Source organism: Serinus canaria, chromosome 6 (genome assembly GCF_022539315.1).
Source record: "Serinus canaria isolate serCan28SL12 chromosome 6, serCan2020, whole genome shotgun sequence".
NCBI classification, from domain to species: Eukaryota; Metazoa; Chordata; class Aves; order Passeriformes; family Fringillidae; genus Serinus; species Serinus canaria.
The window spans coordinates 9,077,877-9,095,515 of record NC_066320.1 but is presented as its reverse complement, the minus strand read 5'-3'; the positions used below and the strand labels follow the sequence as shown (position 1 = coordinate 9,095,515).

The window sequence follows — 17,639 nt, the reverse complement described above, 5'->3', positions numbered from 1 at the left end:
TTGAATTAAATAGTCATTACTTGATTCTTTCTTAAATGCTCAAATGAAACAGCTGGAATTAGAATCATTCTAGCCTTTTTTTATATTTTACCATATTAAGAGTCTTGTCATCAATTTTCCACACTGCTTCTTACAGCTCACTGTTTAATAAAATAACTGACTATAAGGAGCAACAAACAAAAAGAATCTCTCCTCACCAACAGAACCATCTGGTTGGAAGCATTTTACATTAATAGACAGACCAAGAGAATGCACAACAGGTTCAATAAAATACTGTACAAGCACTCTGGAGAACTTTCAAGGTATTTCTATTCACTCTCTCTTTTTAGGGAAATTAGTTTGAAATAGCCATGTAGTGACCTGTACAGCTCTAGTTCCCAGGCAGTGACCCCTTATAAAATACACAGATTTCCACATCCCCACAATCTAACACTTGTTTAACCACATTGATCCATCTTGTTTTGGACACATCTAGACTTGTTCTGGCTGAGAATATTATTTAAGAAAATATTAAACCTAACTATTATGCAGTTTCAAAAGCCAAAATACTCAACAGACAAGACTGAAAGACTGGTATCAAGGCAAGTTAAAGGCCTTGTATAGTACAAGGTTAACTGAAACCTGTTAAATGAAGGAAGGAAAAACAGTTCCTTATAATTGTAAGAAGCAAAGGTCAAGCACTTAAAATACACAACACCCACAGTTATAGAACCTTATATATACATTAAAACTACATATGTTCCTACACATGTGAAAATATTTAAAGAATTAAAAGCACCTCCTCCATTTTTAATTTTGAACAATTTATCTTGGTTCAAGATAAGCTGTAGACATCCACTTTAGCAGTGATAAAACAGCATGCACATAACTCTTAAATCAATATAGTGCTTAAATGTTAAGTGATTTTTCTGAAGATAAAAGCAAAGCAGCAAATTAAGGACAAAATAACAACAGCATGTAAGAGTTGAAGACAGGCCATAGGACTGTATTGCTACCACTTTTACTATACAGCAATGTCAGTAAAGAACACGTTTTTTGCTTTAAAAATACTACACTTTAAAATGTTAATTTTGGTTTTAATAAAAATTTCAATAATATATTAAAATTACCCTGGAATGGCCAAAGAAAGCATATGTACCATTACTTCTCCTTTTTGGTATTGCAACAGGCTTTTTCCCAGCAGGAGGGGAGAGTGACACAGGGGATGACAGGGCCTTTAGTGTCATTTGAAACAAAGCAGTGAATTTATTTCTTCACTTTTGCTGACTTTCCCTCAGACTTCAAAGGCTCTTGATGTCCTCTCATGCATAAAGCAGAACACGTACAAGAGTGATTTGGGCACACACAGAACATCTGTGCTTTGTACCACAGCACCACATATTTACTGAAGCATCACCTCGTGTTTAAAGAGATACACCCTCACTGAAATCCTGAAAGCAGTTCTATACCGGGACCCATGCAGTAGGTACATCTGTAAATGCCTGCATTTTCAGAAGCAACTCTCAGAAGAAATTTCCTACCACAAGGAAAAGAACACCCAGAAGATGGAACAAAGAAAATCCACAGAAAACTAAAATATTAAAATACTTTCTGTCCTGCCAAAGACCTTTCAAAAGTTTCCTGCCTGGAACATTCAAGGATAGGACTTGACATCTTCCTCTATTTTAGCTGCGCCAAGACTAAGTTAGAAATTTTGTTTCCCCTCACAAAATGAAATCTCCTCAGTTACACTCTCAAACACATCCACCCATCTCATTCAGAGGTCTGGCATATTTTTCCTATGGGCATGAGGGCTTCAGTGGATGCCTTCTCATCAGTCACAACATCCTGTGTACTAAATTATCTGCAGAGTGTAAAGAAATGTGTACAGACATGCCAGTAGTCACCTATGCTCCAAATTAATTATATTTGCTCAATAAATGTCTCATGTGTTTTCTAGTAGGTACTTTTCCTTAATTAAAGCTGACAAACTTCAGAGAGAAGACCCAATTTGTGTAAGCACCTCTCTAGTCTTAGGCATCCACTTCCTTTATATGATCAGAACTGCTTCTTTCCCTGCACCAGAAATAGAAAACAGAGCAGCAAAGAGTAGATATGCTTATAGTAAAATAAGGCAGAGAGTGTTTTATTTACTTCCTGCACTATGTTTTATGTCTGATCGAAAAAGCTTCCCTACACATCAAAGAAAAATTGATTCAGTGTCTTCATCAAGTAGAAAACCACATTTTAAACTAACCAGGTAGATTGATTTTTCTCTGCTCTTTAATCAGGTGTTTTTTTATTCAAGTAGAGAGAGGCAAAGAAATTGATCAGTGCCAATTTCTCAGACACAAGCCCTCCTAACTATGAGAACAACCTTTGCAAATGCAGACCCTAGCACACCCTCTTTTAGCAGTAAACTGAAGTTTAGAAAAGAAGATATAATCACCCTTGGCTTATATCCACAGATAAAGAATTCTATGCTTTCCACGTTTTCCTCTGTTAACTTCAAAGACACTTCTTCAAGATATACATAAGGAATAAATATCGGACATTAGACTCCAAATTTGATATGAAATTTACCCTAAGTTCCTCTGTCCAGTGCTTTCTTTATTGCTTGTACCCTTCAGATGTCCCCAGTTCAAACAAGTATGAAGTGCAATGCCATAAGAGTAATTAAGATCACTCTTATTGATTACTCTTATCAGAATGTACTGGCTAGTATTAATTTCTGGTGTGGTTCAAAAAAAAAATATTTAGGGGGCTTATAGAGCATTTATAATAATCATTCATCAGAAGATGAAGTCACAGGAACCTCACCTGTGATCTCAGAGTAGCAATTCCTTCATCCTGAAATTTTAGCCTCCTTATAGATGCTCAAAGCCTCTATGTCATGATATCAGCAAGCAGAAAAGGTAGAAGCATCCCTGAAATGTGGCATCTCTGTCCATAGAGGGGAGTTGGAACTGGGTGATTTTTAAGGTCTCTTCCAACTCAAGCCTTTCTATGAATCTGTGCAATGTCTATGAAATCACCTCAGTACAGGGATACACAAATGAGCATTTCAGTAAGAAGGCACACAGCTTACACACCAAGTTTATCGATTGTGGTGATAAGGTCAGATGGAATAAAGGAATCCAAATCTGCATCCAGAATTCCAAGGGGATCTAGCTGAGCCACATGATGGCCACGGATCTGAAAAAGGAGGAAAGTAGAGCAAAGTGAAATCACGCTAAAAGTCAGACAAATGGAAAAAGTTAGTGATATCTCTCCATATTATCAGCCATTAAGCTGAACAAACAAACACCACTAATGTGATGACAGGGTTACATACTCTCAAGTTTTCCCATAAGAACTAAAAATAAGCATTATATCACTGATTACAAATGTACCTTTATAAAAAATTACACATTACAACATAATCTTCATTATGTTGTCTGACACACAATTTAACAGGGATTACACAGGAGTTTTAGTGAAGAAGGCTACTAGAGAGTACACTCTCAGCCACTGATTAAAATTAAGTAACTATGATGAGCCTAATAGATCTTACCACTTGCCAATTCAGTTATTTTGTATTTTTGTCTGAATCCTCCTTTCTGCACCTGCATTATATTAAAATACAGAATCGCTGACTTAAAATGGATTGGTGCTGAAGTAGTTTATATGGGAAGCGAAGGGACCACTCTTCCTGAGCTCTGCTCAAAATCAGATAGAATCTGGCAGCATCTATTTTCATTCATGAAATTTCAGAAATCTGATCTGATAGAATTCATATTCTAGACACTGAAGAACACAAATTAAGTGAGGAATTTAGCCAGCTTTCAATGATCAGTGTGACTGGTGCTAATGCATGCCACAAGTGCTATAAACCAGTGAATTATCATATAATACTGCTACAGAAGAAATAACTAATTTATCCCAGAGAGTCACAAATATAAAACCATTTTTAATATGCCTCTTATGTGTGACTCTCACATACCAAATTAACTCATTAAAAGGTTTGTATAGATGAATATATTAATAATGTCTCCATATAATTTTTCTTTTTCACAACAAATTTGCATCCCTTGGGTAGAATTTCATTCACACTACTAGTATCCTAATTTTCCCTGAAAAAACCCAAAATTATAAAGTACAACATTACAAGTGAAGTACATCACACAGAAATAGTATATGATTACAGTGTGGTTCATCAAGAAGGGTGTAAAAACACTCTTCAATTATTGTATATTTGAGGGAGAGTTTATAACAAAATGGTTTCCAGTCATAAGAAACCAGAAATATGGCATCTTTTTGGAACTACCAGCCCTGTAATCTCAGCCTGAGTTCAGTGATTCTTTGGGTCTCATGAATCACCAGTAATGAAACCCTGACAGGCTAAATGATGCCCACAGCAACATCTGTGCCATCTGACTGTTTACAGTGGCACTAAGTTTATCTGACTGGAACAAAGCAAACAATTCTATCTCAAACATCATCAACAGGAAAGAATTCACCTGCCTAAGTTACATCTGCTCTTCAGTATTAACATGAAGAGGAAGAAGATAAGCAGGAAAATCAAAACCCAGAAAGGCAGAGCAGTAAATGCTGTGCCATATTTTTCCAGGAGCAGTTTGGTCTTTCCCTAAAAGACAGTATTTCCCTCAATATCAAGGCATTTTTAGTAAGTCCTACTACTTTCACTGCATACAGAAAACAATAACTGCAAAAATCAGAGATCAACCTTGTGAAAATACATATGTAGAAAATTTTAATTGATTGCCATATGACTAAATGCAAGTACAGAGTACCAGAAACTAGACTTTGATTTCTCTGGCCTCACTTTTATTAAGTACACACATCCCACTGAAAATCCTTCTTTCAGCGTGCCCAGTGCTGTTTGAACAAGCAATAGATTAACTGCCTTCTCAAAGTCCAGCTCAACAGACCACAAAGCAGTTTACCACAAACCATAAAAACACCAATAGGTTTGAGAAATGAAAATTCTGTATCCTTCTCCATTTCATTTCATTATCAGGCAAAGGAAGGTCACAAATTATCATACCCCTTCAGCACTGAATTTAGAGGGTACTAAATACCTTTTAAAAAGCAGACAGTTGCCTTAGGCAATCCTCTGTGACTGTTTGTTGGAGACACATGGGTGCCTGCCATTTCTACAGACATTTCTGTTCCATCACTTGACAAATACAGGGAGCAAAATGGCAATCCCTGAACTAATTTCACGTAAATTGTGTCAAAGCAGCCTAACATTCTCAAATTTTCTCTAATACTTCCCCAAATTTTACTGCAAAATTGGTTCTTTTCTGCATTTCTATTTCTAAACAAATTTCATATATTCTTTATATTCACAAACATTTCTACTCTTTTACAACAACCCTCCAACTCAATGGTGACAATGTGATGTGTACAAAAAAGGTCTTTTAAGAAGTTCCTCTTCTACTCCTTTCATGACACCAAACAGGATTTAAAATACTTAGGGCAGGGAGGAACAGATCTGTTTAAATCAAACTGTAGGAAACTTCTTGGAAAGTTACTAATTTAAAAATACTTGTGGAATATTTTGCTAAACACAGATCTAGGGTTTTTTTACATCATTTGTAAGCCTTTTATTGAAACTAGGATAGTAAATACAAGTCTAAACAAAAATATTTAAACTTGTTTTTCATTTGGAAAACATCTAACAAAACCCATTGTCCTATTTACAAATTCCTTCTTCTTTTAGAGGAAAATAATGAAATTAGACTTAATTCTTAACTTAATAAAAGGGTTAAAAATCAGAGTGTAAAACAAAATCAATTTTGATTAACAGCTCTCTAAAAGAAATCATCAAAGTTAACCCAAACTCAGTACTGTCAGCCTCCCAAAATTCACTTTCTGGTTAATTAATCATTTCTCCTCTCTCTTTTTACCTATAATCCTGCTCAAATCAGGAATCTCAAGATTCACCTTAGCTGGATGATAAGGCAAGTACATTACATCATTTCCTAAAGAATGACAGTAACATTCAGAACTTCAGTACAAGAGTTCCCAGAGGTGAAGACAGACTTTCACAAACCGTTGTCTCCATAAAGTCCTTTTGGGCTAAATCAGATGACCAGCATCAGGTCTGTGGGTAATCTGAATTATGAGTTTGCAAACCAGACAATCACCTCAGTCTGAATCCAACACTTCCATGTTCAGACACTGTGCTGGAAAGAAAAGCTGTCTAGTTCAAGGCCTTTTGGATCAGAAGCAAGACAGTAGTTAAGACCAGAATACAATGAGAACATAAAAAGGAAGAAGGGTGTTTGCAGAGAAGAGGCTTTCCCACCCCTACCCCAAAATGCACTTACTTGGTATGCCCTTATCAAGGACTGCACAGCGAGGTGGTCTTCAACAACCTTCTCAGCCGTGGCCGGTGTGGGGGCCAGGCCGTGGCTCTGCAGGAACGATCCCTTCCCTTCCTGCTGAGCTGGCAGATGGGCTGCTTGGCCAGCGGCAGCACTCCGGAAAAACACATCCCAGGACTGGACACATGCACAGAGAAGAGAAATATTTATAACCTCAAACAAAAGTCTCATCCAAAGCAGCTCTTTCTAACTGCCAATGGTACCTCACTGCATTACAGTCATAAACTCTACTCACAGACAGCAAAAAAAAAGACAACTGCTATGTCCCAGGATAAGTAGAACTGTGTGTTTTATTTACACAGAACACTTTTCCTCTCATTTCTTACACCAAGCTTGCTCAGCAGAAAACTCTGCAGCACACAGGACCGTAAAGCATCTTCATATATTATCCAATCACACAGCTCTTTCTAATTGTGCTATTTATTCAGGCAGCCAAGAAGGGGTACAATATAATGCTGTTGGTAAAGAGCTATCAAGCCTATAAAACAAAGAACCTTAATAAACTAAATCCATTCCTTTAATGATACTTGTAGAATTTATGGTACTTCAAGACACTCACTGATTATGTTAAATCAGAATCAGTCCTTAAGAGCTTTTCTTGAAGAAACTTTAAAAGCAATTAAAGCTCTTTTGAGTGAGATTTGTTCTAGGATCCTTTCCTCACCAGCTTAGGTTACCTTACCATGAAAGAAATTATGGGCCTGGTTTCAGGTACAAGTCATAATTTTTTGAAAAGTCCTTATCTCAGAAACTGAATCACAACAAACAAGAGATCCTTTTATTTCCTTCTGTGATGCTTCACACAAGCTGCTTCATTCATATAAGCCCCAATCTTGTTTTCCTGAACTGTTTTCATTCTGATAAGGTGGTCACTGTGCCGTGTTAGAATAGTATCAGATATATGAACACTAACAAAGAGCAGCAGATTGGGACAAAACATGTGAGACACCTATACTCAGCAAAGAAGGAAGTCTGTGTAAAACACTTCCCTCAGCTGGCTAACTTCAGGAAAACAAAAAGGAAGCTATTTAAAAACTAACACATCTTTGTGACTGGAATAGAAGAACTGCAAGAGATAAATTTCTGCAAGGCTGCTAGCCTTGCAGATATCCATTACATTTCAAAGAACCAAGTGCCGAAAAAAGAAAAAGTAGTCCAAAGCAATTATTTTTAAAAGATTACTTAATATATGCATTACAGAACCCACAAAAGAATCACAACAACATTAATACAAGCATGACATGACAGAAGAATATTTACAAAATCCTTTTAGCTTTCATTAACAAAAAGTCTTCATACTGAAATTTCTAAAAGCTTTAAGGCATTCAGAAACACCATGAGAGGGGCAGCATAAAGGAGCTAAACATCACCCAACCTTCCAAGCTCAAGTTGTGGAAGTGGGGAGATTCATTGAACCTGTGCGTGGGAACCTCACCATTAGTATGAGGCCTCTGCCCAAGAAACATTGTTTTATTTCACCCTTCTTACTTTTTTATTCATAAAAAGCTGCATCAATACAAATACAGTCAACTTAATTTATCACCCTGCTCTTACATAGGCTTATCTAAACATAGCCTGACTTTTATATGCCCTGAAAAATTAAGGCAGACAGATCATATGTGGTGGCCAATTCCAGACACACTGATGAAGAATTCATTCCTCCTCCCTTCTCCTATTTATGCCGGTTTCCTGTATTCTTCTTACCTTGACATCTTGGCAGCCACACTGAGATTAGAAGCCTGAATTTATATCCTATAAGTGGTCTACAAGAGCCTATTAGTGTGACTGTATTTGACCTGGGATTCTCTCTATACACCTTCTTGGCCTGTTTTAAGAACAGTATTGTTATTCCATGCCTACACAGCACCCAGTCTGAGAGTCTGGAGACTCCTGACAGTGAAAAACAAAATCCCTTTTCTGACTGCTAAAGCTACTTAGACTGGAGAAATTATTTGGGCAATACACAGTAACAAATTATCATTAAATATTAAATTAGGAAATTCCTAACATACACTTGGATCCACGACATCTCTCACATTCATAGTTTTAATAAATGCTTATGTTAAGGCTTCTCTCTGACTTTTTCTAAGACTATGATACATACACAATGATGATAATAACATAACTAACATAACATTAAAAAAAAGATTTTTGGAGTAAAACCTTTCATTTAAATGTAAAAGTTATCACAGCACAGTCCCACAAACTACTGAATGTGTGTTTTCAGACAAGTGCTCTGCTGAGAGAGTTGTTAACAAACTCCAAAAACACTTGCCCAACAAGTGATCTGTTTAAGGAGAATTAGTATAGGGCTCTTTCTTCATGCAAACTTACAAATATAAAGAAAATTTTTCCATCTGAAGATGCAGCCAGGTGAGACAGAATGGACCCAGACTACTTTTTCCTATCACATTTTTGAACTTATTGATTTGTTGGACAGGCTTGACATTTAATCAGAGGGGAGGGAAAATACATCATTTGGCTACAGAAAATTAGTTTTTCCTAGGTACACATCCATCAAAGCCTCCACAAATTTCTATAGTGTCTTTCAAGATTGATACCAGATTATAGTCTTCAAGTTCTGTGTATCAATGTCAGTCTTTGGCAACAGCATTTGCCATGTGACTGAACAGACAGAAGACCAGCTTGCTCTCACTGCAAACCTGGAGCTTCTCAAGTAAATTAGTAAAGTCCATCAAGAAAATGGTAGAGGAGATTAAAAATACAGAAATACATTCACAAAAGAAAAAATACTATGGTGATAGATTATACACTTTCTTTCCTTCTGCCAGCAAATCTATATTGTATTTAACCATTATTTTCTCAAGTAATATAACACAATTCAAGTGATTCAGTGGCAACATTTTAGTGTCATATAATAAACAGCGTTGCAATTAGAATAACAAGTAACATATGCTTTATCTTGATGGTTTGGGTTTTTTCCCAGTGCCATCACAATATTCATCAACTATAGTGAGAACAGAAAAGCCTTAGAAGACACACACTGAGCACCACTACATCATTTAAAAAATAAAATTAATAAAATGAAGTCAAAGCAAAACAATCCCCCAATTCTTTTCCTAGTTCATAAACCAAGGTGATTACACACTCACAGCAGAGCAGCTGCACACAGGATAACATGGCAGGCATTATGTACTCCATAGAAAACCATGCAGTTTTGTAATTAATCTTGTGATAGTAATAACTGAGCCTTGTCAAGCTTCTCTCTTATGATCTATGGCCCTGACACCAAGCTTCAAGGAGAAATAATGATGCCTTTTTCAGAGCACACGTCATTTTATTCTGATTGTTGTTTTGGCCACTCTGATGGTAGGAAATTCAAAAAGCAAGGAAATCATCTGAAATGGATTTGTACAAAGAATAAAAACTCTTATACATATATAAAATATATATGCATATTCCTTGATACGTAACCATGATATATATAGAGAAGGAAGAAAATCTTAGCAACACTTTGGAATGTGACTGACATACTTCAAACAGCTCTAAATAAGCATACATGGGAAGACATGCCCAGTCAAATCTTCTGAGAGAGAAATCAGTTCAGGAGCCCTGATTAATTGGAGTTTCTAAGTACAAGTGAATAGAGTAGGACTTTTAAAGCCCAGGAAAAAGCAAGTTTTTCCATCTAATCAATGAGAAGGCAGATCCCCTCTGAAAAAGGGTTATCTAAGAAGAAACATGAGGACAAATAAAGTATAAAAAGGAAAATGAGGAAAGAGAATACGATGTCTAAATGCACAAGCTGGATCTCTAAATTATGCTGGACATACCAAATAAAACAACAAAAATGAGTGGCCTGCAGAGAGCCAAATCGTTAACAAAACCATAATCAACACCACATGATGTCTCTTGACATTATTTTCCAACACTTCCTCTCCTTTCCATACCTGAATGACAAATGCAAAACTTTATAGTCAAAATCACAGCACAAATTTTTCTGTATTTTTAAGAAAACAGGGTGATTTCAATCTTTAACTTTTCAAACTTGTTTTATGAAAGCTCAGATTGAACAATTTCTGTCTAAAAAAATCTTGGGAAGGTACTTGCAGCTTTCAGCCAATGAAATGAGATGGTTTTCAAGAAACTAAAAATTAATTTTGCTGATGAAACAAAGTAAAATTAATTGGCATTCTTCTCCTTCTCCCCTTTTCTCACAGGCTGTGAAAAAACTAATAATTTAGGCAAGAGTAGCTGTAATCCATTATTTCCATCCATCATATTCTTTCAAGGCTCATAAATCAGGGACACAGTGAATTTACTTCAGTTTGTTATTGTCACAAGTTTATTAAACACAGTTAACCTAGGAAAGAATTCACACAGTTTTATAATCATGATGGTTTGGGCTGGGGTATTTATTTCACAGTAACTGGTTTGGATTTCAAAAGGGGGTTGGCAATATAGAGAAATTTTTGTCATTGCTGAGCAGAGCTTACACAGTGTCAGGGCCTTTCTGCTCCTCATCCCACAAGTGAGGGGGCTGGGGGTGCACAAGGATTGGGAGGGACACAGCCAGGACAGCTGACCTCAACTGATATCCCTCAAAGGAATATTCCCTCAAGGGGATATTCCAAATCATATCATGCTCAGCATGGGGAAAGAAGAAGGAAGATGGGACATTCAGAGTGATGGTTTTGTCTTCCCAAGTCACTATTACATGTTCTGGAGCCCTGCTATCCTGGGGATGGCTGAACACCAGCCTGCCGATGGGAATTGATGAATGAATTCCTTGTTTTGTTCTGCTTTGCTTGTGCATTCAGCTTTTGCTTCCCTATTAAACTGTCCTTATCTCCATCCACAAGTTTTCTCACTTCCACCCTGCTAATTATTTCCCCCATTCATGCATGTGTGTGAAAGAGAAAGCACAAGTGGCCCTGTGGTTGCCAGATGAAGTTAAACCACGACAAAAATGCATCTTGAATCATCTGGGATCCACTCCCTAGGCCACATCCTGAATTCCTGAGTCAACTCATTTATTGCTTGCTGTTCAACCCACAGCCCGCATCATCTCACGAGGATCCATATCTGACTGCGCCTGAACTGTCAGATGAGCTGGATGGCCTTTCGGCAGGATTTTTAGCATTTCTGCCTACCCCGAGCAGGTGTGCATCTCCCGGCTGCCTTGGTTCAGCACCCTGGCCAGCTCCGGGCGGAGCGCTCCAGCGCTGCCGCCCCGCTCCCTCCTGCGGCGGGCTCTGCACTCCCCTGCCCGCCCGAGGGAGAACTTCCCACCCACAGAGACGCCTGCTGGGCTTCCCAGCAGCCAAATGCACTCCACTGCAAAGGGGATGAACCCGGAATTTCATTGATCCAAAAGGAAAGAAGTTAGCCAGAAGCCAATATCACGTAAATACAATAAAAAACAAGATGTCACCTTGAAGTCACCACACACTACTTAAGCATGAGTTCATCCCTTCAGTATCCCAGTATAAAAGAGTTGGTATCGATCTACAGCCTTGACACACCATGAGGCCTTTGCAGAAATTCAGTGCACCCACACACGTGCTATCCCACCCCACACCGGTGGAGCTCAGCTGCCAGCTACAGGACAAGGGCTCAAAGTCAGATGAGAAAGAGCCATTCCTGAAGAAGGTTTCTCCATCCCAAGTTCAGGTGTAACACAGAAGACCTAGGGTCAATCTGCTATGTGAATAACAGTCAGTCTTCAGGGTTGGCACTGCATATGTCATCTTTCAACAAGACTAAGTTCATACACAACATCCAAAGGAAAAAAAAATAGCTACAAACCACCCTTTTTGGTTTTCTTTTTAGTTTCTGCCCTCAGCATGCGTCACTTCCTCACACTCTAGACAGATTATCAGATTTAGAACAACAAGTTCTAAGTGACATTTTGATATACGTGCCTTGAGAATAAGGGAACAGACAACCAATCTGGTAAACATTTTGGGCACAATTCACGTTACTTTCTGGAAAATGACTTGTCTGTTTAAGAATTGATTGGACTTCTCATCAACTTCTTAAGTTACTATACATGTATCACCATTATAGAGCCCTCTTTGTCAGCAGAAAGCTTGCTAAAAGATAAGCCTATGTATTTTGTCCTCAAGAAAGGATTTGGGTAATAGAGTTTTTAGAAAAGCAAACAAATGTCTATTGCCTGGAGAGAGAAGAAAAGATGCAAAACAAAATACTTTTCAAGATACTTCAGAAGAATACTCTGACAATTTCAGATTCAGTTTTAAGGTTACAACTTCCATAGTTTAATCCAAAGACAACTGAACATTTGTCGTCTTCAGACATCTTAGAAGTACCAACATCAACACATTATTTAAATATATTCTCTGATACAGCCTTACTATAAACCAAAAAATTAAATATTGCTTCTTCTGGATGCAATGAATTATTTAACTGACTGCTTGACCAGCATTCCCATGGAGGAATAGTTTCAGAACAGCTGTCTATTTCTGGTCTGTACTTATCCTTATTTCTGCTCTTCTCACCATGCCTGTGCCTCTCCTGTACTTTCATAGTTGCAATACCACATTTTACACCAATCAATAGGTGGGAAATTAATTTCATATTTTTCATTTCACATAACACCTTTTCCTGAAATTTTAATAAAAAGCAAGTGAAAAAGCAAAAAAAACCTATTCCACTTTTAATCCAGCATTACAGTCAAGTTTTAGACTTACCTTATGTACGCTTTTAGGGTTTTCAAGCCATGCACAGTACATTTCCTCCATGTAATTGGAATTACTCCCACTCAGGAATGGCTCTGAGGTTCCTGATGAAACATACCGTTGGCCATGTAAAAATGCCCTTCTGGCTATATCCTGAGTTTCCAGAAGTTTAAAGCCATGCCTCTTCAGCGTAGCTGCAAACAACTTCAGATGACTCATGTTTGTTTATTAGCCAGACGATCCAAGTCTATTAATAAAATAAAACCAAACTTAATCAGAAAAAGAGCCAATGAATTGTAGACACATTTCAGCCTCACAGCAGAAACTGAGGTTTCTGGCTACAGTGCCCTAATACAACACTCAGGCCTAGGCATGAAGCTCCCTTTAGAGCTAAAGCCACAGCAGTGGAGTGGCTGCTCCTGGCTGTCCCCACACAGCTCCTGCAGCTGGTAACACCACCCTGCTCCCTGAAGCAATCACCATTTGAACTGCCTGCCCCCCAGCCCAGCTCCCTGGAACAAATGGGGCTGCTAATCACTGACCTCTCCAGAGCTCCTGGCAACCCCAACTGCTTTCCCTCTGTTTGGAAAGCTGTGGCCTTTTACCCAGTCAGGCTGGGCTGGGGTCAGCAAACAGCGTCAGCCACAGGTGCTGCAGAAAACAAAAAGCTGCTACCTCAAATTTCTGCCACAAGGAATGGAGCAGACCAAATAATTAAAAGTGCTAGTCAAGCTTTCATATTGACATTAGCCTTCAACCAAACAGTGAAACACTGAGAAAAGGCTCACTGTAATTTGTTTTCTTAACTGGCAACATTTATCTCGTGTTTCCAATGATCTCTTACGAGCTTTGTAACATGGACAGCAGATTCCGTGCAATTTTGAATTGAGAAATTCAATTTTCCAATTCAATTTCTCACAATAAGGGTTGAGTCTTCTGAATGCTGAACACCATCAGCTCCAGTGCTAGCAAAGAGAATCAGGGCTCACCTTCAAAATAAAAAAAAACAAATGCATCTTGAAATTAGTCCCAAAATAATACAATCTTAATACTGAAATTGCTAAAACTGCAAAGAAAGAGCAATAGCATGAAAAGAAATTATTAATTTTGTCTTAATTTTTTAAGCATTTAAAAAGCTACAATATCATGAAGTATAAGGTATTAATTTAATAAAATTCAGATTTAACTCCAAAGTGTCTCTCATTTGTTTAGCTGTCCATCTGAAGAAATTATGTATTTTGCCCAAGGTAAAACCCAAGGTCTTTTATTGTTTGCTGTGACTGAACAATTACTAAAAACAAAAGTCATGAGCCGCCAAATGAACTTCAAAGTTATATTTTTAAAAAACAACACTGTTATTTTGAGTAATAGAAAAAAATTAAATGTTACCTATTACATGTTAAGATTTCTTTATCTCTAATTCGAAAAATAGGTACTATAAAATATCTTCATAAACATTTCTGAATTTAAACCCCATTAAATTATTTTCTCACTATTTCTCCTCTTACAGCATCTTTTCAAAAAACAAAACACATGGTTATAAAATGCCTAATTTTTTAAGGATAGGAATAGCTATATTTTTCATAATCCAATTTAAAAGTTAATATTGATCCTAAAAAAAAAAAAAAAGAAAAAAGAAAAAGGGCTCCTACTAAATAAAACAGTATTACTGCTTGCTCTTCTCTGGCATCACATTTTTAGCTCAACATCTATTTTAAAAGCTGATGATTAGATCCTCTTCGTAGCCACTACCTTTACCTATAACCCCAGCAATGAACTGTCCTTGATCATACCAGAAAGCCTTGTCTACTCTTTCAAGGCTTCTGCAGCCTTTTCACTCTCACCCACCAGCAGACCTGAGCTGTAGGTCCTAAGAGCAGCAGCCATCATCCACTTACTGGATGCTCTAAACAGGCACTTAATAATAATATTAATAATAATATTATTATTATTACCATTGTTATTATTATTACACCTACCTTACTGCATGCAAATTTCACCCCCTGCCACAAAACCTTTGCACACATACACTCACTCCTAAGGGATTACCTATTCTCACTTAAAGTACTTTGTAAAGACTTAAGAGGGTAAAGAAAGAGAGGATCATTTTTCCCAGTTTATCATACTGCAACAGCAAGCTTCTTAAGCACAGGTAATTTTACATTTTTTCTTCATCATATTTCTGCCTGAAAAATGTGTAGTTATTTCTTCTAGAAGTTAGTAAAGAACACATAGCAGAATAAGAAAAATTTGTCAGGGAGATTGGAAAATGGGTGTAAATGACATAATATATAACAACCAAAAAAAAGAGCTTGTAAGTGGTACCAATCACTTCCCTCTGGTTCCATTTAAATTTCAAAACAGGGTCAGAGCCATACTTCAAGCAGTAACTACTGAATATGCAATCTATAAAAGCACACAGGAACTAAGTCATTCCAGCCAGATTTCAGTTACAGATTAATATGACTCAAAAGCCCTGACTTCTTCCTAGTTTCTCCTTCTGCACACATCACTCTTCAGCACAGATGTCAGCTGTCAGCAGCTAAACAAACCAGAGACCACCAACGTGATCACAGACCATCCCAGCCCACTCAGCCTTGAGACTGTCAGTCAGAAATCAGCACCCAGGACAGCGCACAGGAGCCGAGAGGAGTTAGACCTGTTCCACTCCACTGTTTCCCAAACCAACCCTGAAATGAAAACAGGGATTGGAAAGGGATCAAGCTGAGCTAAGAGCAATCTAAAGAATGGCATTAATTAAATCTCTACCAGAGGTCAAAAATAAGAAAGAAGCAGTGAACCACAAGAACAACCTGATATTTAATGCACCACAGCACCCTCAAAATAGTGGAACCAAAGCCCTGAGAAGCTGAAAATTCCTGCAGCTGTTCCGCCTCAAACAACGACCTAGATTTCACCTTGGCACTACCACCTCTAGAAGTGTCCTAATGTCACAGACAGTCTTGGGAATTATTCTACCCAGGTTTCTAGAGGGTCATAGAAGCACGTGGAAAACAGACAGCAGACACTTCTGATAATAAAGTTTTCATCCAGCTCTTTTCACTTTCAGTATAAATACACTGCACATATGAATTAATATCCTCCTGGTGTTGTCAGTGCCATTACTGAGTTTCATAATCCAAGTGAAGACCTGCTGCTAATGTTCTTTTTGCTCTGCAGAAGTGGTGGTTAAAAAATCTGCTCCATATTTCATAAAAATAGTTCTTCATCCACTGTCATGGTAATTTCCCACAATATTCCCCACATAGCTTACACTTAAAGTTCTCGTTAAGACTGAGTAATTCAAATAAAACAAGGCTGACATTGAAAAAAATGGATGAACATGATCAAGTTGATCACAGATAATTTAAATTACAGATACAGGGAATATCCTTCTTAAATAAGGCTACTTCAGGGATACCTCCTGCACTACATGTTTCACTACATGCACTACATTTCACTACATTCACTACATGTGCACGCATGCACTACATGTTTCTTTTCCTTCTGCACAGATATGCCGTGCTGTATGGAGAATCCTAACTCTCCACACAGAAAATTGACCTGCAGGAGGTTTTCCAGCGGCGCATTCGCCCCAAGGCGCCCAAGGCGGGAGTCCCGGGCACTGGAGGCGTCTCGGTGCAATAAAACTTAACGGATTTATTATCCTGCCCTGAAAAACGCCTTCAGCGGGTACCACAGGGCTGACACCACCACAGGTTTCAGGCTACCAACAAAGCAGAGGGGAGGATCTGGGAGGGTCGGATTTGTTCTCTGGCCCCTCCCCTCAAGGCCAGGACGCGGCGTCCCGGTCACCCTGGCCACCGGGGGCCGGAGCCTGCCAGGCTGTCAAGGGCGCTCCCGGCTGCGACGGGGTTGAGGCATCACAGGAGCCCGATCCAGGACGGGCCGCCCCTCTCACCCCACGCTCCGGCGCTCGGCTCGGCCTGCGGCGCGACCCCCTCAGCCGCACGGCAAGAGGCCCCGCCGCGCCGGGGGCCTGCGCGGGGGACGGGCCCTGCACCGCGGCCGGGCCCGGCTTGGCTCCGCCGCCCCCCGCCCCTCACCGGCGCGGACAGACCTGCGGGGGCGCAGAGGCTCCAGCGCATCCGCGGAGCGCGGCAGGGAGGGCGCGGAGGGAAGGGAGGGAGCGCCGCGAGCGGCGGGGCGGGGGCCGCACCTGCATCACGTGAGGCGCGCTGAGGTCACGGCGGGGCGGGGCCGCGGGCGCTGCACCGGCAGCACCGACCCGGGACACACTCGGGACACACCGGGACACACCCGGGACACGAGACACACCCTGGGACAGACCCGGGACACGAGACACACCCCGGGACAGGGGATACAGGACACACCCCGGACACGTCCCCTCTCGTCGGGGAACGCCTCGGGACACGCCCCCCGGCTCCCTCACAACCCCCCCGGCTCCCTCAGAGCCCCCGGCCCCCTCAGAGCCCCCGGCCCTTCACAGCTCCCCCCCTGCCCCCCGGCTCCGTCACAGCCCCGACGCCATCGCAGAGTCGGTGGGCACAGAACGCGTTTGATGCTCCTGCCCCTCAGTCCTCACCAAACGGGTAAACACCGGCGAGAGCACGGCACCGGTGAG

The 17,639-nt window shown here is 39.7% G+C and overlaps 1 protein-coding gene across 1 annotated transcript in view; it reads right to left on the bottom strand.

Moving 5' to 3' along the window:
* OGDHL (oxoglutarate dehydrogenase L) overlaps nt 1-17,205 on the bottom strand; it is a 45,258-nt gene extending 28,053 nt beyond the window's left edge. The window contains exons 1-4 of the mRNA XM_050976262.1: nt 17,115-17,205; nt 13,046-13,280; nt 6,315-6,488; nt 3,072-3,174 (exon numbers count right to left, since the gene is read on the bottom strand). Coding sequence (XP_050832219.1) covers nt 3,072-3,174; nt 6,315-6,488; nt 13,046-13,252 — 484 coding nt within the window. The 5' untranslated portion in view covers nt 13,253-13,280; nt 17,115-17,205. The remainder of the gene's footprint in view (nt 1-3,071; nt 3,175-6,314; nt 6,489-13,045; nt 13,281-17,114) is intronic.
* Nucleotides 17,206-17,639: the final 434 nt, after the last annotated feature.